Source organism: Phyllostomus discolor, chromosome 4, assembly GCF_004126475.2.
Source record: "Phyllostomus discolor isolate MPI-MPIP mPhyDis1 chromosome 4, mPhyDis1.pri.v3, whole genome shotgun sequence".
Lineage (NCBI taxonomy): Eukaryota > Metazoa > Chordata > Mammalia > Chiroptera > Phyllostomidae > Phyllostomus > Phyllostomus discolor.
In genome coordinates, this window is record NC_040906.2 from 201502760 (window position 1) to 201526104 (window position 23345).

The window sequence follows — 23345 nt, forward strand, 5'->3', positions numbered from 1 at the left end:
GATGGAGTCCCTCTTCGGGAGTTTGCCAGAGATGCTTGAATTTCAAAAGGTGTTTCTGGAGACTCTGGAAGATGGGATATCGGCGTCGTCCGACTTCAACATACTTGAAACCCCCTCGCAGTTCCGAGTAAGTATGTCCAGCGTCAGCTTCAAGCAGGGAGTGGTGGGCACAGGGCAGAACCCTCCCTTGAAAAAGAAACTCTCGTCCCTGGGCTACGGACAAGATCAACGAGTGCGTTCCTTGCCCCGCTTCCCCCTGGCGGGTGGTGTAAGTGGGGCATGTTTTTGTCCGAGAGTCAGTGCTCGGGTAGCCGTGGCCCGTGCCTGGGGGGTGACCGTGACCCTGCTGTCACGCACGTTTGATGCGGGGGGTACAGGGTGACCGTGTCTGACCCAGGAGCACCTGCTGCCCCTGCTTCTGCGTCTCCATGGTCATGTGACCCCGGGCTGAAGGCACAGGTGCATTGTCCTGGGAGTGTCTCTCCTACGGAGCCCTGTCCCCAAGGTGAGTGCCGGCGCCTGGCACGGAGCCCCTTGCAGGGAAGGCAGGCCCCAGGGGCCAGTCGAGCACACAAACAGCATCGCGCACCCCAAGTACAGCCCAGTGGGCATCGTTAGCCAGCCTCTCAGCTCGTGGGTATCCCACTTTGTCAGCTGTGTTTCTGGAGAGCTTTTCCTTGTCCTCTGATTGCTCCTCTGCCAGGAAGTTTTCAATCAAACGCCAGACCCGCTGGGAATGCCCAGCCTCTTCGCCGCCCGCCGTGCCCCTGGGGCAGTCTGCAGCTCATCTGAGTTGGCGACTTCCCAGGCAGGGTGCTCTGAAACACAAATGGTCCCAAGACGCCAAGATAGTCAGGAGCTGTGCCGGGGCCAGCGGACCCTGACTAAACCTTGTCTGACGGGACGTCTTCCTCCCTTTCTAGAAATTGCTGTTTTCCCTGGGAGGCTCCTTCCTCTACTACGCCGACCACTTCAAGCTATACAGCGGGTTCTGCGCCAACCACATTAAGGTGCAGAAGGTTCTAGAGCGAGGTAAGGGGCTCACAGCGTTGAACGCTGTGCTTTTTGTATTTTTAATTGTTAACAGAGAATACATGTGTGTTTAACAAGTAGGAATAAGTACAGTTTTAATGGATCGTGTACTGTTCTTGACCGTGAAACTGACGGATGTGTTAAAGGGAAAGGTTTGGGTTTCAGTCTGTCGGTAAAAGTGCACATGTCCCGGGAGCAGAGCGGGTGCTTTGCCACATGTCGCTTTGCTGTTAAGTTGCAGCTGGGTTCCTTTTAGCCTTTGCTCTAAAAGCTTGGAAGCATAAGCCTCTGGGTCGGGGTAGGAGATACACATTGTTTTCTTTCTCTCTTGTTAACTTTATTCTTAAGCCTGAGACATCATTGCAAAAAAACAAAAACAAAAACAAAAAACCATCACCAAACTCATAAGAAGTGAGTTAGATAAAATTAAAGCCTCTTAAAATTAAAAACCTGCTGGGGAAAAACTTGCATTTGTTCCAACTCACATCTCGCCACTGGTACCTTTCGTCTCTCCACGCTTTTATCATCTTACTGTATTTTACTGGCTTCAACGGAAGACGTTTACTGTCTTCAGTCCAAGTAGACCTGGGTGGTCAACCCTCATCGCTCCCCCCCACAGCCCCCCGCAAGCATGACCCTGTGGGGCTGAGAGGGGCCTGAGCCTCGGGCCCGGGATTGCAGTGGGTCCGCTGCGGGCAGAGGGCCGGTGCATCGACCGCGGGCGCAGTCAGTAGTGGGCCGGCCGGTTGGTCCGGCCTGGAAAGTGCATTCGAAGATTTGGTGGCAGAGATGACCTCCTTCAGGGGTGGAAGTATTGGAGGGAGTCCTTCTACTGCAGTCACCGTGACTGCATCGTGAACTTGACGATCAGTCTGTTCCTGTGAAGCCCTCTCACCCTGGGATGCTTCACTGAGGCTGTTCTGTCACCGAAGGCTGCTCTCGCTCCCTGCAGTCCTCACCATCGGGAAGAGGTTCCCTGCCCCGTGCTTTGCAGAGCTCCCGTCTGGTAGCAGAGACGGGAGGAGGGAGCAGCCGTGACGCAGGCCCAGGACTTGGGCTCAAGGCTGTGAGCAGCAGCGAGTCGGTCCTCCCGGAGAACTCAACCCTGGCACAGGTCCTCAGGAGTGGCCTCCTGCTCCGCTCCACACCGGGGAACGTCTTAGGGGAACACACGTAGTAACCCCACTTAGGTTTGCATCTGAACTGTCCCCAGGAGAGGTCGCCGGGCTACCTGTATTCTCTCGAATGTTCTTGGAAATAACATGCAAACCTACCAAAGTCTGCACTGTTATGATGTCATACATTTCCAGGATAGAAATGACTTCCCCGGGATTTGAAGGCCTTCTTCGGAACTACGGACGGCCCCTGTCGAGACTTGCCGCCTCTCTGGCGGAAGCCAGTGGCTGGGCTCTCTCGTCCACGGTGATGGCCCACGGTTGAGGAGGGTTCTATATTTGATTTTTTTTTTTTAGTTGTGCCAGCAGGGCATCAGCAGCCAAGCTAATTCCAAGCCGCCTCTTCTGGCATCAAATGCTTCTCGCTGGCCTTGTCAGAGAGGATCCTGGGTCTGCTCGTCCGTGTTCCTTTCTCAAAGCCAGGGGAAGGCCTGCCGGGCCTTGTGCTTGATCCTGACACTGAGTTTCGCCAGCCCCACGGACCCAGCTCTGCCGGGTGGTGGAAATCCAGAGTGTTGGAGTATCCTAGAGCAGGCTCAAGTTTAAAAACACAGCCTGGAGTGCTTCCGGTTCACCAGGGCCAGCCAAACTTTGTCTTCTCCAGTTCCCCAGACAGAAATCTGCCTCCACTGGGATTTCCCCCCAGCATCCAGTGGTTTGCTCAATTCCTCCTCCGAAGAACGGTCACCTCACCACGCGCTTTGTCGGGCAGACCCACACAAAGTGGTGCTGCATCTCCCAGAAGTTGTAGCTTTTGCCTTTGCAACGAAACCCCAACGAAGGGTATATTTTCTTTCAAATTGGGCTGAATTCGGAACAGCTAGTCAACCCTGAGGTGGAGCTGGAGGCCGCCGTTGGTGTGTTCACTGGCATTCTCAAAACCGAAGGCACTCGGGTCCCGGGTGTGGCCTTTGTGACTTCCGACGTGGCCCACACAGGCCGCTCTCGCTGCCCAGGCCTGTCGGGGCGCTGGATCTGGTGGAAGGGTTAGATGGCTTGGAGCTGGGGAGGTGAAGGCCGCAGTGCTTAGCAACTTATTCTAAAGGGAAAAAAGATATTGTGATAGGAGTAGCCCTTAAGTGCATGGAGTAACACTTGTTGCTAGGAAAGTGGAAAAAATACTGGCTTATTTTTCTCTAAGAATCTGTTGGGGCTTCTGGGGTAAGAGCTGGAGGACGCCGCGGTGTGGCTGTAGGAGTGTTTGAACCCCACTGTTTAGGTGCCTGCCCCATCTCCCTCGAGCCAGGGGTCGGTGTTCCTTTTCGGTGTGTGGACAGTGCTGTTCTTACAGCTCGTGGGCGCCCTCTGCCCGAGGGGTGGGTCACAGCTCCGGTGCCGAGTCCGTGCTGACGGCTGGGCGCCTGCCCCACGGGTGCGCTGGGGGTTTCATTCAAGGACGGCGTTAGGGGGACTGGACGTGCCCCACGTGAAGCCCCATTGAGCACGAGACGCGGCGGGGGCGGATTCACCCCGCCGGGCTCCCCTAAGGCTCCCTTCTCCGTGTGCACCGCTGCAGCCAAAACGGACAAGGCCTTCCGCGCCTTCCTGGACGAGCGGAACCCCACCAAGCAGCACTCCTCCACGCTGGAGTCCTACCTCATCAAGCCGGTGCAGCGAGTGCTCAAGTACCCTCTGCTGCTCCGGGAGCTGGTGTCGCTGACCGACCACGACAGCGAGGAGCACTACCACCTGACAGGTGAGCGCGGAGGGCGCACGGCGCATCACGGGGCCGCGAGGCCGGCCAGCTCCCCGCTCCCTATTCTAACACGTGTCTCAGCGTTACGGCTGTTAATCGTAGATGGGATTTTAAGATGTGCCACACGCTAGATCTGTGGCTGTCCCTGGAGACGGGCAAGGTACTTGGCCACAGTTACCTTACTGGAGTAGCCCCAAGCCCCACCTGGAGGGACGATCCCATTTTCACTTCTAAAAGCAGGTCACTGAAGCCCAGAGACATGAAAGGGAGGGATTAAATCGGGTCACTTGGTCCGCAGGCAGGGCTGGGAGAGCTGGAAATCAGGCCTGTGTCCTTCCCTCTCCGGGAGGTCTAGTGGTGTTTGCGGCACCAAGTGCTGCCGGCGGCGGAATGTGTTGGGCGAGGCTCCACCTTGTGGAGACCTGCAGGTAGAGCCCGACTCGGAAACCAAGCTCCTCTAACGACGAGGCTGCAGTGTCTTCGGTCACCTCGGGAGTTACTGGCCTAAGATCCAGCTTGTCCAGGACACACAGCCCCTCCGTTTCAGAGCGAGCAGAGCAGCCCCCGGAGAGATGCTGTGTGGGACTGGAGGGAGACGGCGGAGGCTCTCCGCAGGTCAGAACTGGGAGGGCCAGTTAAGCTGCGTGTAGTGAGAAACACCTGGGCGCCGGAAAACTCAGTAAATGCCACTTTTCCTGAATAAACAACACTGAGGAGAGTGCAAATTAAACTGGCTCTTTTGCTATGACAAACATACTTTTATATCATAAATTACAAAATATTTTTAGTCTGGAAGCTAAATTCTATAAGCAAATGAAAACAAATTATGATTAATATTCCAAACACTGTGTGGGAAGTTCATTTTGCATCAAGGTGACCTTTACAAGGGTCCTGTTAGAAGTCCCACCTTCCAAACCTCCCTCCAGGCTGAGTTCAGATGCCGAGTCAGGAGAACAAAGCATGAGGTGACCTGAAATTTTGTTTTTGAACTTAGACAAAATCATCTTGTCCCTCATAGGCCTGTGTGAAAAGGTACAAATTAAACACCATGCGCAAATGCAAACAATTTCCCTGGCAAGTAAGCATTTACAGGGGCATCTGTAAATTCTTGTTAAAAATTGTTACAGATCCAAGCCCTGGCTGGCATAACTCTGTGGATTGAGCGTTGGCTGCAAACCAAAGTGTCGCAGGTTCGATTCCCAGTCAGGGCACATGCCTGGGTTACAGGCCACAGCCCCCAGCAACCTCACATTAATGTTTCTCTCTCTCTCTCCTTTCCTTCCCTCTCTAAAAATAAATAAAATCTTAAAAAAATTGTTACGGATCCAAATTCCGATAACCGGTCTGGGAGGAGAAGCAAGTGTGACAGCGGGTGCCCTGCGGCCAGCCGTGGGTATCAGGGCTGGCTCCACCCCTTGTGTCCCTCCACGGAGGTCTGGCAGAATACATCACCCCTCCACGCCTCAGTCTTCTCACCTGTCAAATGGGGTTGGTTACAGTTCCTAGAGTCACCGGGTTGTTGTGGGGATTAGATGAGATGATTTGCGTCAATTACCTATCCCAGTACGTGCCAGGCAGAAGGTGCTCAGTTAAGGGGGTAGCCGTTGTTATGTGTGATCCTTTTGCCTGCCTTCCTTTCTTATTCACTGCCTCATGTCAAAGAGGATTGGAGTTGGAAGACAATTCTAGGTTAGAATGGGCCGTCGGAGTGCACCCTGGATAGCGCAGCTGTAAGAACCGGTCCCGAATGCTGGCTTGAATCTTGAGCTCCTTCCTTACTGCTCTTGGACGATTTGAGACAAGCAAATATTATAGACTAACCTCGACCTCCTGTTTCGCAGAAGCACTGAAGGCCATGGAAAAAGTGGCCAGCCACATCAACGAGATGCAGAAGCTGCACGAGGACTACGGGGCCGTGTTCGACCAGCTGGTGGCAGAGCAGAGTGGGCCTGAGAAGGAGGTCAGTGGGGCACCGCTGCACCGGGAGCCTTGGGCCTGGGGCTGCAGGTGACCTTGAGACGAGGCCACACGGTTAGGGCTTTTCCTGCAGGAGAAACCGCCTGCAAGTCTCCTGAGGACCTTAATGCTCCTAATAAGCCAGACACACAGTTTAGGTGTAAATGTACCCAATTTCATTCCATTGGTTTAAACACGTAACCTTGTGTCATGTTACACTACCAAAGAAAACAAGGAAGGTCACGGAGTGCCTCCTCCGTCCCTGGGGTGGGGGGGAGAGGGCAGGAGGTGGGAACATCCCAGAGGTGGCACCCACGTGGACAGTGGGCACCCGCAGGGACAGGGTGGGTGGAGGAAGCAGGAGCCAGCCTGTGCAGAGGACCCGGGGCATTGTCTCCTTCATATTTTTTTTTTAGCATCAAATATGGGTGGCTACCTCCTTACTTCCAAAAGTAGTTTAAGTGGAATTGACAATTTCTGTATTTTTTTTCCAACTGATCACTAAATTTAGAATCGTGAGCTTTTCAAGGTTACATATAAGAAGCGATGTAATTTAGGTAGAAAAAAGGCAAGAACAGAAAACAGCTGGAGTTTAATTTTTTATCACAGTCAGCTCCAGTGCTGGTATTTTTTATTAGCAGGCCAAGTGCAGTGTAGGGATTAGAGGTGGGAACTGTATACCAGATCCTGGGGAAATGCGGACAGGGGCACTGTGACGGCCTGGCACCTGTGGGATTCACGCTGTGGTCCAGAGGCACGTCTCACCCGCAGGGAAGGCAGTCAGACTCGGTTCTCGAACAGCTCAATTCTCAGATAATTCGGTTTTCAACCAAATATGTTCATGGAAAAATGTCTCGATGGTCTAACAAAACTTCGAGTCTCGAGGCTCTACCTGACAACCCTCTCAATGTCGATACCTGTACGATCAGTCACGTGGCTCTCAGGTGACAAAGGAGATTTGGTTTTCGAACAAACTGCTTCTTGAACAGTTTTCTGGAATGGATTCAGTTTGAAAACCGAGGTTCCACTGTGTGTGCATTGGAGCAAAATGCCTTCACATTGTTAGTTTCCGAACAGTCTGATGCTTAGCTTGCGTTTTCACATCCTCCACTGTCTGCACTGGCCAGGGTGGCTTGGTTGGTTGTCATCCCGTAACTGAAAGGCTGCAGGTTCAATTCCCAGTCAGGGCATAGGCCTAAAGTTGCAGGTTCAATCCCGGTTTGGGCACGTGTGATCCACGGTCCACGTGTATACAGGAGGCAACCAATCGATGCTTCATCCTTGCATCGACGCTCCTCTTTCTAGGTGAGGATAAAAAAAAACCTAAAAAAAAAATCCTCCATTATTTAAGGCACCATGTCCACAGGGACCTTAAAAACCAAACTGAATGTCCGTGCATGTTAGCCAAGACCACCCACGTGTGACTCGCTCTCCAACACGCACCGGCCCCTGGGGCCCCCGGGGCCCCCGCGTCTCCATCCGTCTCCTGTGTTTCATCTAGGTCACAGAACTTTCAATGGGGGAGCTCCTGATGCACTCTGCGGTTTCCTGGCTGAACCCGTTTCTGTCTCTGGGAAAAGCCAGGAAGGACCTGGAGCTCACGGTGTTTGGTTAGTATTCCTCTCCACAGGCTGTCAACTGAAAGAGGCGGGCAATAACGAAGCACTTACTACACCCCTAGTCCAGCTAACTCCCGATTTCCTGAAGGAACTAGAATCGTTAAGTTTTTGACTTACCCACTTAAAACTCCATCACCCTGCGTACTCATTGCCTGGTTCTCCCGTCTGCTGCTTGGCTTAGCGGTTCTCCCCAAATGTTACAGGAAAAGAGCTCCCAAGTCTATTTTGCAACCTGCTGACCTAACAGTTTGCTGTGCTTTGAAATGTCTTAATTCTCACCGAGAGCCGGCACAGCGAGTGTAGACAGTGTTTCCTCTCTCAGATGAACACCATGTTCTCAGGCGTTAATGAAACAGGAATTTTTTAAAATTCTAAGCTCTACATCAGATATTTTTACATAGGCAGGTGCTTCTGCATATTCAAATGTGCATGGGAGAAGCACCATTTATTCACTCATGTGCTGGCATACGGAGATCTCGGAGGCCTCATGGGTCGGAAGAGCTTTGTTCTGTTGAAGTATTCAGTTCTAGCTGAACCTCGGAAGAGTTTGTATGCAATAATGAAAGACTTTCTCTTTTCTTTTCCTTAGTTTTTAAGAGAGCCGTCATACTGGTTTATAAAGAAAACTGCAAGCTGAAAAAGAAATTGGTAAGACAAGAATGAATCTTAATCAAAGCTACCATTTCATGGCTGTATTTTCCTATTAGCATTGGACGGAGAAGCCAGCTAAGAACCCGGGCATCCTTAACTGATCGTACCTACTGCCAGGGTAATAACCAAATCAAGTGCTCCGGATATTTCCTTGTCTCCCTGCAAAAGGTGTCCATTTTCTAAGGAGAGGCAGACAAATACCCATCCTTGACCTACCTAGAAAATTGGCTTTCCTGTCTCTGAAAATGGTCCAGGCTTGCTTCACACACACGAGAGTCTGTGTAACTGGTTTGTTTTCAGATGACTTTTACCTTGAACTCCTCCTCCCCTCCCCCCCAAAAAGCTAGCTGTGGGTACTGTAAGCCTCCAGTTGACCATTCAGACGGAAGGCTTGGTCGTGGTTCTCGCCTGGCAACCTAAAACTCTCTGCTCCCCAAACCACGGCCCCGCCCAGCCTGTGCACAGCCTGCGAGCCCCTGGAGAACTGGGGGTGTGCCTGAGCTGACTCTTCCCTGCACCCCGAACACACCCACCAGCTGCGGGGAGCTGGCACCTGGGGGAGAACTCCCGGTGTCCACCTGGTGCATGTGGACCCCTGGGTGAGAACCCGCTTTAACCTTTTCTTGGGGACTTTCGTATTACAGCCTTCAAATTCCCGGCCGGCGCACAGCTCCGGTGACTTGGACCCATTTAAGTTCCGCTGGTTGATCCCCATATCCGCGCTCCAGGTCAGGCTGGGCAACACGGCAGGTAGGTGCCTCCCGCAGCGCGACGCCAGAAAACACGTTTTACGAGCCTTATTTGGATGGTGGGGAGAACATAAGAAAGAACCTTGGGGATAGCTATTGGTGTTTTATGGACAAGGAAAATGAGGATGCCTCATTTTGAAGTCTGTGAGGACTTCAAAAGTCCTCACAGACTTTTGAAGAAAGTAAATGCCAGTGGATGGCTTTTCTTAGGTCCTTACTTTTACTATCAGTGCTTTTTCAACATTTTCCTTCCTGCCTAAGATCCTAAACTTTGTTAAATTCCTCACAAAGCAGTATCATAAATGATGTAAAAAGAAAAAAAAATCTTCAGCCCTGTAATACATGGAGAAATCCCTCCACAATGACTGTGTTCTGGTGACAGTGTCACCAGACCTACAAACGTTGGCAAAGCTGTGTTGATGGGAAGAACCAGCGGGCAGTGACCTTCTAGGCGCCTGTTTAATTTTTGCCAGAACGCGTATGCTCCCCCCACCCAACATGCCTGAGTTTGGGCTGGCCCCCCTCCCCTTGAGAACCCGGGCACTTCCTGCTTACTCTTCCTTCCAAGGAAACGCGGGACCCGTTTAACGCCTTCCCCGGAGAGATGGGACCCAGGGGTAGGGGGGAAGCACTAAAGTGGATGGGAAACTTCCGCAGGAAATGCAAAAAGTAGCTAAAAGTATTTCAGCCTCGTGGAAGTACTTGTGGAAGTCATGCATGGAAGGAACCACAGGATGAGAATCGGGGTTGGGTGCACGCGACGTTTTAAGGAGTGACTAGATGATGGGTTTCACATTTCCCACGCGTCCGTCACCAGCCTCGCTGGCAGAGCTGTGCACTGTCGTTTCTCTCGCCTTTTGCCAGGGACAGAAAATAACTCCATATGGGAGCTGATCCACACCAAGTCGGAGACGGAAGGGCGGCCAGAAACCGTCTTCCAGCTGTGCTGCAGGTACTGCCCACTCCGAGAACGGGAATGAGACAGAATGATGGGCTCTGAAAAGGGGGGTTTACTTTTAGGGCCCTCCTGCATTTTGATGACACCGGGATCGCACCCCACCACCCCAGAGGATAGTCGTGGCTCTCGTGTAGAGTACACTGACTGAACATGTGCCACGCCCTGTAGCCCCACGGGCGTCAGTTCTCACTCCTTTTGTGGGGAGACGAGGCGCACAGAGGTTGGGGGCTTGCTGCCAGCCTGTGCTGAGAGCAGCAACGTGCCACAGCAGGACCAGGGGACAGGGACTCGGAGCACGATGGCACTGGACACTAATGCTGTTTCCCCCTCCCTCCCCGGCCCCCAGTGACAGCGAGAGCAAAACCAACATCGTCAAGGTGATCCGATCTATTCTGCGGGAGAACTTCAGGCGTCACATCAAGAGCGAATTTCCCCTGGAGAAAACGTGCAAGGACCGCCTGGTGCCCCTGAAGAACCGGGTCCCCGTCTCGGCCAAATTAGGTGAGAACTCCGCGAGCCTCGAGTGTGTTCCCCGACGCTGAGCTCCTCTGAAAGGGGACAGGCGCTCGTGATGCGGTGGTAAGTCACCACTTCGTGGATTATCCGGGCACTGTGAGCTCTAACCCAGACACCCACACGCACAGGGCAGTGCCAGACAGCAGTGGCAACTTTTTTTTTTTTTTAAGAAGCCTAAACACACCCCTTGCTCCCCGATCTCCTTTTACACCCCCCCCCCAAACCCCACACCCCCGCCTTAGCACCAGCTGACACAGGCTCTGCTCACCACCTGACCTGTTCCCCCACGAGACGGACAGGAGTCCAGGGTCCCGGTCCTGCCCACTGCGGCTTTCCCAGTGCTCGGAACAGCGCGAGGCATCTAGAAAGTCAGTCCACAAACTAAGGTCGAGAAACCTAAACACTCATTCTTATCCAATCAACAGGTCAGGAGGTAAACATTCCAAATCCCTCTGGTCTTAGACTTTCTGCCTGTTTTCAAACTTTGACCTGTTTTCAGACGCTTCTTTCTATATTAACTGTTGTAATTATCTTTGATCTTTTTTTAACACTTACAAAATGTATATGTCTTTTTTGGTCACAGTTTGAGCTCTTTTTTTTAAAATTTTAAATCTTTTTTTTAAAATTTTACTTATTTATTTTTAGAGAGGGAAGGGAGGGAGATAGAGAAACATCAATGTGCGGTTGCTGGGGATCATGGCCTGCAACCCAGGCATGTGCCCTGACTGGGAATCGAACCTGCAACACTTGTGGTTCGCAGCCCGCGCTCAATCCACTGAGCTACGCCAGCCAGGGCTGAGCTCTTCAAATTAAATATATAATTTCTACTTTTCCCCCTCTCTTGCCAAAGTAAGCCGTGGCCGTGAAATCGGGGTCTTGTCTGCACAGACACCACAGCTGAGAGTCCCCCCCCCCCAGCCCGAGAGAAACCAGGGACACCCCCACACAATGATTAAACGTCCCTATTCAACCTCTGAACGTTGGCTGGAAGTTCCAGCAGAGACAGCTGCCATGAGAGAGGGAGAGAGAGAGGGCATCTCCTACTTTTAATTAAGCAGCGAGGGAAATAAACAATGAGAAGGTAGGCCCAGAAAGAGAGTACCGTCTTGGTTATCATATTACAAAGTAAGTTAGTGAAAACAGGGAACCTAAATTTTCTAACGAATTCTTCAATTTACCATTAGCAAAATAAGAACCCTGGCCCTCAGTAGTTCATAGCTTATTTTTCTATCTAAATAACTGAGCTCTGATGACTGGTCATCTGAAAATACCAAATCCCTCAACGTCAAGTTTCAGATAGAATTTCCATACTTTAAGCATCTACATGTTTTGTTGTTTGCTGACGCTCCAGGACACTTGGTGACCGGAGCGAGATGATAAAATCTTAAGAAACCCAGGTGTTGAATCACACAGCTTCCTGCGTACACAGCACGCACCGTGGCGCGTTTCTCTGTCACAAGGGGCCCTGTGCTCTTCTCCCTGCAGCGTCCTCCAGGTCCCTGAAAGTCCTCAAGAACCAGTCCTCCAGCGGCGGCGAGTGGCCCGGCGAGCCCGGCAAGGGCAGCTCGCTGGACTCCGACGACGGCAGCCTGAGCAGCGGCACCCAGGGCAGCGGCTGCCCCCCGGCCGGGGGCGGGCAGGACCCCCTGCAACACCCCGACGCGGGCCTCCCAGACTTCCCAGACGGTCTCATCAAAGAGAGTGACATTCTGAGCGACGAGGACGAGGACTACCACCAGGCCCTGAGGCAGGGCAGCCCCACCAAAGACATCGAGATCCAGTTCCGGAGACTGAGCATCTCCGAGGACCCGGACCCTGGCCCGGCCGAGCGGCGGCCCGGCACAGACGGCCCGGACGGCCCGCCCAGGGCGCTGCCGCAGCAGCGCAGGCTGGTCCGGGGGCACTTCTGCGCCATTAAACGCAAGGCCAACAGCACCAAAAGGGACAGGGGGACCCTGCTGAGGGCACAGACGCGGCACCAGTCCCTGGACAGTCAGTCTGAGAACGCCAGCCTGGACCTCGGTTCCGTCCTGGAGCGAGACTTCAGCGTGCAGAGCCTGACGTCGGTGGTCAGTGAGGAGTGCTTTTACGACGCCGGGAGCCACGGAAACTCCTAGTGCGTCAGCCCGGACGTGGGCCGCGCTGCTCGCCCGGCCTCTGAGCTGGCGGCCAGGTGCAGACCGCAGGAAGACGACTCGTCGTTGGGTGTTGTGCAGTACACATTTTCCCACAGAATCGCTGTAAAGACTTAAGTTATTTTAATTTATTGTGGATCAGAAAACTAGATTAAACTGGTCAGAATCTGTAAATTAGGTTACATCCCTTTTGAGCAGGAATCAAAATGACTTAGACCTCTTAAAACTGCAGTCTAATTATTTTAATTTATGTGGAAAAAGGTGGGGAAGTTGTGATCAATAGCTTTTTTAAAAAGTCATTTTTTTTCAATCCTCTGGGCATTTTCTTTGAGCTGTTAGGTTTTGCTTTATTTAAAGCATATTTAAATTATTTCAATGTGGGTTAGGGGCACAATGTGCAGACATTTCATTTTTGTAAGGTTGTAATAGATGCTGTTTATACCAAACATGTCATATCTATGCAGTATATATTAAAAGGAAGCTCGTACTGTAACTTGATCATCACGTTTATTTTCTCCCCGAGCTGTGCCGTGCACAGGGAAGGGCCCCCTCGGGTAACTGGCAGTCCCGTCCTCCTGCGGCAGGCAGAGCACACTCACGAGAAGCCCGACCTCGGGACGGGCGGCGCGCGGTGAGCTGCTCGCCCCTGCGCGGCAGCTACAGCCTGGAACTCTCCCTGTCATCCTCTGGTTCCTGACTTTTGCACTTCGTTCTCTTGCATTCTTCTCTGAAATTGTAAGCAAAGAGGTGTGGGTCTTCGTCACACATTTTCCGGTACACGTCGCAGAGGCTCCTGAAGTGGGAGACGGAGAGCTGGGTGGGGCGGAGCGTGGGGTCCACATCTGCCCCCTGTAGCAGCTTCTCGGTGCTTTCCAAGCGCTGAGCTTCTGGGAATAACATTCTAAGAGGAGGAAAAAGTCAGAATTTTACCTTAGGAATTCTGCAAGCCCGCAAGCCCCGGCGCTTCCTTCTGCCCTCGCTGGAAAAGGACACGGCCCTGATGAGTGGAGCCCCCACCAGGGGCAGCGGAGCCCAGGCGGAGGAGGGCTGCAGGCCCACCGCCGGGCGGCGCCCACGGCAGAGCTCACCTGACCCGCACGGCGTGTGCTCAAGGGAAAAGGTCCCCAAACCTCAGTCAGTACACGCATCTCCAAGGTAAGTTTACAGTAACTTCTGTTCAGTTGCATTCTCAGAAACAGAAGTTTCATTGGCCACATTTTTCAGTACAGAAGTTGTTGATGCTTGTGTGATGTACTATCAGATTTGATTGTAATTTAAACATAGCTTTGGAACTCTTCACCCCAAAAGAATGACCTTTCTTCACAAAGTTAGAAAACATTTGATGGGAAAATGCGAATACTTATTTCCCCTCTTTAAGATACACTGATGCATCTTTAAGATTGATTTGAGGTAATAGTTTATATTTCATCTAACCGAGATCATTGTTTCCAAATGAACAGCAAAACTGACAGTGAAATACTGTGAAACTTCACCCCAATTTTACTCCCTTCTCTCAGGTCTGAGAGGCCCTCCAGAGCGCCTTCCACAGGGCCGGGCAGGCCACGGCCAGGGCAGAGGTCACGGCCAGAGCAGAGCGTGTTTCCTCACAGTGACGTGCTCTCAGTGAGAAGCTGCATGCTCCCCGCACCCTCGGGGAGCTGGCCGAGACCCACCTGCGGCGTGCCTGCAGGGCTCAGCACCGGCCCTACCCGCAGAGGGGCTGCACCTATGAAATGAGGGGCCCATCACTCAGGGAGTTGCCCTGGAAATACCAGCTCAGATCAATTCCAGAATTTCCAAAAGCAGGACATACTTTTTGTGTCCCCCAGACCAGGGCTATCCAGTACAGTGTCCGGGCCACACCCCGAGTGACGGGTGAGTGGGGCTGCAGCCGCCGAAGCTGCGCCTCCATGCTCACGGGTCCCGGGGACCGGAGGCAGCCCGGTCATTGACCTGCCGCTTCAGCCTGTGCGGGAGAAGCCGTGACCCCGGGGAAGTACAGACACTGGCCGAGTTAAGGGCAACAATGGCAGGTTGAAAGTTTAATGTCCATTGTCTCAAATCCTCAAGATTGACTCGTGGACGGCGATGGTCTCGGGAGGCAGCTGCCCAGCGGTGCCTCGTGTGGTAAAGGTATGGGCCACAGACCGGAAAGGGGGCGTTAAGGTGGAGCTGCGTGGGGTAGGGTGGGGGAGGTTAGAGAAATGGGAACTGTGTGCCTTTAAAGATTTGCCACTTTAAAGAGCTAAATGCTGACTACGGCAGATGGAACTCTTAAAAACACACATTTTCCTGCTTTCTTAATCAGATCATAGCTGGGCCTAGTATTTTCTGGGCCGTCACAGCACATAGACCACCATGGTCACGCCGGGGCCTGCTGAGGCCCCGGGCCCCAAGCCAGCAGGCTCTGCCCGGGTTTCGGAGGGGGCCGCCCGCTCATGCAGGGCAGGGGCTCACCACAGAACACAAGAGGCCACATGCACCCTCTGAGACACCCTGGCCGCTCAGAAGCTACCCCTGCCATGCAGTTCTGCGTCCTTAAAGGAGAGAGACAGTAACTTGGTAAAAAGAGATACAGGGTGTGGCAGAAGTAGGTTTACAGTTGTTCACATGGAAAACACAAGAATGAACTGTTGCGTGCACTCACAACTGTGAACCTACTTTTGCCCCACGCGGTATATACCTGATCTCTGTGGGGGCTCCTGACACAGCTTCCACAACCGCTGGCATTTCCCGAGGGACACGGGGGACAGCAGCATTTTTGTTTTTCATAACAGGCCCCTTTCAACCAGGGCTGCATCCGTGCCGATGAGATGCTTCCTGGTGGGCCCCCAGGTAGCTTCAGGATGGGGACAGTTGCCAGAGAAACTGACTGTGGGACGCAGGGCTGGCACTTTCGCCATCACCTCTAGACGCCCCCCCCCCCCGCTCCCCCCCCAAGAGGTGAGACAAGCTGCCGATCGAACTCGGTCCCCAGTGGCCAGGAACTTAAATCAGTTGCGCTTACATAACGGACCCTCCACGGAGCCTGCTGGACGACAGGGTTCCGGGCCCAAGGACCTGGACAAGGCACGGACGCCCTGCGCACCCTGTGGCCCGCACACCACGCTCTGTGCCTGTCTTCCCCAGGCTGTTCCGCAGTCACACACTTTATAATAAACCGATAGATGAAAGTAAGGCGTCTTTCTTGACTCCTGTAAGCCCTTCTAGCAAACTATTGAATCGGGAGAAGGGGTTACATGGACAGCCCCAATTAACAGCTAGTCTGGCGGAACTGCAAGTGCTGGCCCAGGGCCTGAGGCCGGCCTCCGAAGTCGGGACAGCCTGGTGGCACTGGTGCCCTAGCCTGAGGGATCTACGCTGACGCCTCGCACTCACCCGACTGGAACTGTAGGAATCCCTGGTTGGTGTCTGGAAAAAAACACCACGCAGTTGGGAAATCCTACCAGGTGACGGCATAGGGCAACCCCGAAATCAGCCAGTCCCATGAACACACCCAACGGACACCCACATATGCAGCGATTCCTCCTGAAAAACAGCCGAGGGCTGACGGAACGGCTTCGGCGTGAGAGAGACTGCAGAGAGAAGCTGGGGAATCACACGGACCCTCCAGGACTGGAGATGCTGGCAGGTGTCACTCGGTCACACTCCGCCCCCCCCCCCCCGCCCCTCCTCGACCTATGCTGCATGGGTGGGAGCCTGTCTAAGTGCTCTGGTCAACTTGCAGGGCTGCCACAGCGCGCCCCGGGCCATCTGTCCCCAAGCCAGGGTGCTGCCGTAGCCATGCACCTGGGGTCGCCTCGGCCAGCTGGCATCCCGGGCATCACACAGGCCTGCGCTGGCTCCGGCGGCCTGCAAGACTGCCTGGCGCACACAGCGTGCACAGAGGTTGCTCCTACACATGGGAGGGGGAGAGAGCTGTTTTGTCCCCATTCATAGACATAAACACAAAGTCAAACAAAATGAGAAGACAAGGGGATATGTCCCAAATGAAGGAACAAGAAAGAGCTCTAGTGAAACCAAGACAGTAATTTGCCTGATAAAGAGCAAAGTAATGGTCATTCGGGTGCTGACCGAACTTCAGAGCAGAATCAAGGACTCAGTGAGACCTTCCAAGGAGCTGGAAGACGGAGTGACCAATCGGGGCTGAAGAATTCAGTAACTGACATGAAAACCACAACGGGGGGTCACAGCAGATCAGATCAGCCACTCTCAACCCCTGGGCTGCGAGGATTTTCAAAACACGCAGTGCGGACTGTTTCGTCAGTGCGCCGACCTCTCCCCCCTTGGACTGTGAAATTAAAAAACAAAATCAGCCATCCAATAGCCATCCTGTATAAATGAATCAGAACTATATTTGTCTTATTTTGTGAAAAAATACATTTTAGTAATTAGTTTATGTGTGTCACGAGATGAAAAAGGTTGAAAACAGCTGGTCTGACCCTGTGTGGATGATACAGAGGAGTGCACTCGGGAGCTGAACACTCTCCCCACCTGGAGAGACGCCCAGGTCCGGAATGCCCAGAGTCCCAGACAAGAGGAGCCCACAGAGACCCGCATCAAGACACACTGTAACTAAAATAATGAGGGTTAAAGAATCAATCTTGACGGCAGCAAGAGGAAAACTAGACCTATACAGAGGAAATCCTGTAAGGCTATCAGCTGATTTTTTTTTTTTTCAGCAGCAGCTTTACAGGCGAGAAGACAGCAGCAGGATATATTTAAAATGCTGGGAAAAAGGGAATCTACAAACCAGAACACTCTACCCAGCAAGGTTATCATTCAGAATTAAATGGGAGTTTCCCAGAGAAGCAAAAGAAGTCCCTTAGTACTACATCAGCTTTGCAAGACATTAAGGGCCTTCTTTAAGCAGAAAAAAAAGGCCATAACCAGCAATAATACAGAAAGTAAAAATCTCACTGTTAAAGGCAAATATATAATAAACACAGTGAATCAACCACTTAAAAAGCTAGTATGAAGGTTAAAAGACAAAAGTAGCAAAATCAACTAAAACTAAACAGCAAGATCTAAAATTTGCTGTCAAAAGAAGGGATGGGGCGAAATAAAAATGTAGACTTTTAAAATGTGTTCAAACCTGAGTGCCCGCCTGCTGAGAACAGTCTGCTACAGCTGCAGATCAGTATATACGGACCTCATGGCAACCACAAACCTACAAAAGATAGCAAAAAAAGGAGAAAAAGGAACCCAAACAAAACATGAAAAAAAATCAGGAAAAGGCAAGGGAAGAGATGGAGAAGAACAGAGACAACTACAGAACAACCAAAACACAATGAACAGGGTGGCAATAACTGGACACCTACCTACCAGTAACCACTTCAGATCTAAATGGAGCAAATACTCCAGTCAGAAGACTCAGGGTGGCTGAGCGGATGAAAGAACAAGACCCACTTATATTCTGCCTACGAGACACCACTTCAGAGCAAAACACACAGGGAATGAAAGGATGCAGAAGATATTCCATGCACACAGGAGTGCTGGGGTAGCATACACACATCAGACAGAACAGACTTTGAAACGAAGACTATGAAAAGAGACAAAGACATTTTCGTGTAATGATAAAAAGCTCCCCCCAAGAACAGGATGTAACACTGGTGAATATCAATGCACCCAACACAGGAGCACCTCGATATGTGAAGCAAATGGTAAAAAGACATAAAGGGAGAACTTGACAATATTACAGTAACAGGTGGGGACTCGAACACCCCCGACATCGATGGATAGATCGCCCAGTCAGTCACTGAAGGAACAACGGCCTTAATGTCACATTAAGCCAGACTGAATTAACAAACATTAAAAAAAAATTTCATCCCCAAACTCAGAATGTATTCCATTCAAGTGCAGCACATGCAACATTTACTAGGACAGATTACACATTAGGACAGGAAATAAGCTGCAATACATGAAAGACAACTGAAATAATTATCAAGCATTTTTTCTGACGACATAGATACAAAACAGGAAACCAAATACAAGAAGAAAATTGGAAAAGACACAAAAATGTGGCGACTAAGCAACATGCTAGCCAACCACCCGTGGATCAAAGAGCAAGTCCAACAGGCGATGGGAATGGAGACAACTCCCCCAAATGTTAGGGGTGCAGCAGCAGCAGCAGTTCCACGAGAGCAGTGCGTGGTCACGCAAGTCCGCCTTAAGACGTAAACAACCAAAAGTCCCAGATCATGTACGCTTACGCCTACGGAAGAACACTCAAAACTGAAGTTAAGTAGAAGGAACAAAATTATAAACATCAGAGCAGAAAGAAATCAAGTAGAGATTGGAAAGCAATAGAAAAGGTGGTGGCAATGAAACTAAAAGGTGGTTTTTTTAAAAGATAAACAAAATCAATAAACCATAAAGCTAGACTCATCCAGGAAAAACAGAGAGCCCAAAGAGCCCAAAGAAATAAAATCAGAATGAAAGAGAAGTTCTAACCTGCACCACAGACACACCAGGGTCATAAAAGGGCGCTGTGGACGGGGCTCTCGGCCGGGATGGGGGAGGAGGGGAATGCAGCAGCACCCGCGTCCTCCCACGACCACATCAAAATTTCCACCAAACTACAGGACAGCCATCCTCCAGATGCACCTGAAACCCAGCTCAGGCGTCCTACAACTAGGGATTTAAAAAAGAAGCCACATCAAGACTGGTAGAAGAGGGGGAGACATGGAACAGGTGGGTACAACACTCAGGAGTAGTGGCTAAAAATCACGGAACACCTTGGCCGCGGAGGTCACCCGAGGATCGAGGGGTCCAGTCCCGCAGCAGGTCTCTGCGCCCCAGTGCAGGGGTGCACTGCCAGGAAGAGAAGTCCTCACAACCGGTGCTGTGAACACCAGTGGGGGCTGTGGCTGCGTGTATTAAAGAACTGCTGGAACCCCGGGCATTCCTCTTACAGGGCCCACGGATGGACCGAGTCAAACGCATGCATTTCTGAGCTCCTGTGCTGAGGCAGCTGCTCACGAGGTGCCGGGCACAGAAATGAGGGAATGAATTATCCGGCTTCGGAGCAAAGGTAGGAGGGGCAGCTTTCTCTCGGAGAGAGGAGAGGTGCCGGCAGAGGTCATTGCTCCCTTGCTGAGTCCTCCACTCAGAGGGCCAGAATTCGGGACCGCATCTCATTCTCCATCAGCCTGGCTAAGGACACACACAGTTTGTCCCCACCTCAGGTGAGTCGTGACACTGTGCCCCATCCAGCTTGCTGGCCCACTGAAGCCATTGTCAAAGGCTTTTCCATACAAACAACCTATCTTGGCCAATGGTGTGGGCTTGCCTAAATCTCTCCAAGGTCCACCAACACCAAACAAGCAGCATGTGGCCTCAGTGAGCTCAGGGCCTTTTGCTAAGTGGCCCCAGGCCCAGCACTAGCAGCAGCTGGCCTCAGATCACAGCTCGGTGTCCCCCAAGCACCTCTGAGCCCAGCACAAGTAGCAGCCACCTGCAGCTCACTCTAGCTCATGCTGGGTAGCCCCAGGCAGGTCACAGGCAGCAGGTGATCTTGGCTTGCATCACCCAACCACCTCCACGAGTGACACACTCACAGAGGTGGACTCTGTGGGCACCAGCGCCCTGCTGGTGTGAGTCCTGCTCCGTGGGGTCGGCCCCTGCACAGCAGCTCCTCCACTGTAGCTGCAGCCAGTCCTCACAGCCCACTGGCCTGGAAGTAGACACCTCCCACTGATGTGCCAACAGCAATCAAGGCTCAACTCCAACAGGAGGGTGCACACAGCCCACGTGGGGGGGATGCACCTGGAGAGCCCAGCTCTGGTTGTCAGGGAGGCTGTGCCACTGGGCCTATAGGACACCTATGACCACTCTCCCAAGACTGGGAGACTCAGCATCTCTCCTGAACACATGGACACAAACACAGGGAGGCTGCCAGGATGAGACAAGGAAACATGGACTAAAGGAGAGTATGGAACAAAACTCCAGAAAAATAAGCTAAACAAAATGGAAACAAGCAATCTACCAGATGCAGAGCTCAAAACACTGGTTATAATGATGCTCAACGGACTTAGGGAATGAGTACCTGAACTCAGTGAGAACTTCAGAAGAGAGAGGAAACGTAGCAAATAAGCACACAGAAGTAAAGACGGCAGTAGCGGAAACCTACTGCTCATTCCCTGTAATGCAATACAAACGGGTCTGACTGCTGCAACCAAAAGACACTGAATGGGTAACAAAACAAGACCCTCACACACAGTCACTCCAGATGGAAGGACGCACACAGACTTAAAGAAATGAAAAAATAGATATTTCATGAAAATGGAAATTAAAAAAGTAAAAGCTTGGGTAGCAGTACTTTAGCAGACACAATATGCTTTAAAACAAAGGCTATATATAGCAAGAGACAATGAAGGACCCAGAAATCCACTTCTGGATATTTACGCGAAGAAACCCAAAACACTAAATCAAAAACACCCACGTGTTCACTGCGACATTATTTGCAATGGCCGCGATATGGAGGCAACCTAAGTGTCCATGGGCAGATGGACGGATAAAGAAGTGGTGCGTGCAGACAACGGAATATGACTCAGCCAAAAAATCAAGGATGAACCCTCCCTTACCCTCTGCAACAACGTGGGTGGACCTGGAGGATACCGGGCTCAGTGAAATAAGTCAGAGAAAGACAATACCATATGACTTCACTTCTACGCAGAATCTACAGAACAAAATAAAGGACCACACAAAACAGAAACAGACTCAGAGAAACAGAGACCAGACTGGCGGTTGCCAGGTGGGAGGGGGTGGGGGTCTAGATGAAAAAGGTGAAAGGATTAAGCAGTACAAATTAGTAGTTACAGAATATTCATGGGGATGTAAAGTATAGCATAGGGAATATAGTTAATATTTAATAACTATGCATGGTGTCAGATGGGCACTAGATTTATTGGGGTGATCATTATTTAAGTTACATAAATGTCTAATCACTGGGTTGTGATTACTATATTATTGTACTAATATATTGTACATCAACTGTCATTGAAACATAAAAAGAAAATATTTTTTAAAAGTCAACTACATAGACCAGTAGCCAGGGCCTGATTTAGGCAGAGAAGCGAGACTACAGGAGTGAATGATTTCAGTGGAATTTGCGGAAATCAACAGTATTTGCCAGCCTTTGGACGGGGAGTACAAGAAGAAAAGAATACTATGAACAATCCTATGGCGACAAACTGAACGACCTAGAAGAAATGGATACATTTCTAGAAACAAACAACCTTCCCAAACTGAACCGGGGAGAAACAAAGAATCTGAACAGTTTGATCACTAAGCCACATATTGAAGCAGTAATTAACAAGCTCCCAAGAAAGAAAGTTCAGGATCAATAGCTTCATAGGTGAATACTACCCAAACATTTAAGAAGAATTAATACCTATCCATTTCAAATTATTATAAAAAATTGAAGAGGCAAAAATGTTTCCAAAGTCCTTCCAAGCCAGTACTACCCAATACCAAAACCAGACAAAGACACTACAAAAAAAAGAAAATTATAGGCCAATATCCCTGATGAAGATAGATGCTAAAATTCTCAACAAAATACCAGCATTTCTACACACCAATCACAAGCAATTAGAAGGAGAAACTAAGAGAACAGCCCCATTTACAAATGCATCAAAAAGAGTAAAATTCCTAGGAATAAATTCAACCAAGAAGGTGAAAGAACTTGCTCTGAAAACTGTGAGGCACTGGAGAAAGAAACAGATGAGCACACAAGTGAGCAGAAGGATACACACCGTGTTTATATAGCAGATGGATTAATAGTGTTAAAATGACCATACCACACAAAGCAGTCTGTACATTCAATGAACTCCCTTATCAAACTACCACTGCAGTTTTCTCAGGAGTAGAACAAATACTCCTACATACTGGACCCCAAAAGACCCTAACTAGTCAAGTTGGAGAATGAAGCAATCTTTTTGAAAATGAAGACCAGAGTTGGAGGTAACATGCTCCTGGATTTCAGACTCTATGGCAAAGCTGTAGTAATAAAAACAATATGGTACTGACACAAAAACAGATACACAGTTTAACAGAACAGGACAGAGCTTGCAATAAACCCTTGCTTATTCGGTCAATTAACCCACAACAAAGGATGAAAAGTATATAATGGAGAAATGATAGTCTTCTTCAATAAGTGGTGTTTGGAAAACTGGACAGATTCATGCAAAAAGAAAAGAAACTGGATCACTTTCTCACACTATATAGAAAAATAAACTCAAATGGATTACAGACTTAAGTTTAAAACTGAAACCATAAAAATCCCAGAAAAAAACAAGCAGTAAGCTCTGTGATGTTAGTCTTAGCAATATTTTTTTGGCTATGTCTCCTCAGGCAAGGGAAACAAAACCAAAAAATAAACAAGTGGGATTATATCAAACTAAAAAGCTTCTCTGCACAGTGAAGAAAACCATCAACCAAATGAAAAAAACAAACAAAAAAACCAAAACAAAACAGCCTACTGAGTGGGCGAGGATATTTGCCAATGATTCATCTGATAAGGGATAATATCCAAAATATATAAGGAACTCCTACAAATAATAACAAGAAAACAATCTGATTAAAAAATAGGCAGAGGACCTGAATAGACATTTCTCCCAAAAAGATACACAGGTGGCCAGCAGACATATAAAAAGATGCTCCGTATCACTGGTCATCAGGGAAACACACATTAAAACCACACTGAGATATCGCCTCACACCTGACAGAATGGCTACTATCAAAAAGCCAGCTAACAACAAGTGTCGGCAAGGATGCAGAGAAAAGGGGATTTCTGCACACTGGCGGTGGGACTGTAAATTGGTGTAGCCACTACGGAAAACGGTACGGATATTCCTCA

At 50.5% G+C, this 23345-nt stretch overlaps 2 protein-coding genes across 4 annotated transcripts in view; one reads left to right on the forward strand and one right to left on the reverse strand.

The window, feature by feature from the left end:
• TIAM2 (TIAM Rac1 associated GEF 2) overlaps nt 1-12980 on the forward strand; it is a 100279-nt gene extending 87299 nt beyond the window's left edge. For both annotated transcript variants that reach the window (XM_036024931.1, XM_028508639.2), the window contains exons 16-25: nt 2-127; nt 924-1032; nt 3724-3903; nt 5745-5863; nt 7361-7469; nt 8068-8126; nt 8774-8879; nt 9743-9830; nt 10183-10337; nt 11838-12980. In XM_036024931.1, the coding sequence (XP_035880824.1) occupies nt 2-127; nt 924-1032; nt 3724-3903; nt 5745-5863; nt 7361-7469; nt 8068-8126; nt 8774-8879; nt 9743-9830; nt 10183-10337; nt 11838-12469 (1683 nt within the window). In that variant the 3' untranslated portion in view covers nt 12470-12980. The remainder of the gene's footprint in view (nt 1; nt 128-923; nt 1033-3723; nt 3904-5744; nt 5864-7360; nt 7470-8067; nt 8127-8773; nt 8880-9742; nt 9831-10182; nt 10338-11837) is intronic.
• TFB1M (transcription factor B1, mitochondrial) overlaps nt 12805-23345 on the reverse strand; it is a 57551-nt gene continuing 47010 nt past the window's right edge. For both annotated transcript variants that reach the window (XM_036024932.1, XM_028509974.2), the window contains one exon: nt 12805-13388. In XM_036024932.1, coding sequence (XP_035880825.1) covers nt 13145-13388 — 244 coding nt within the window. In that variant the 3' untranslated portion in view covers nt 12805-13144. The remainder of the gene's footprint in view (nt 13389-23345) is intronic.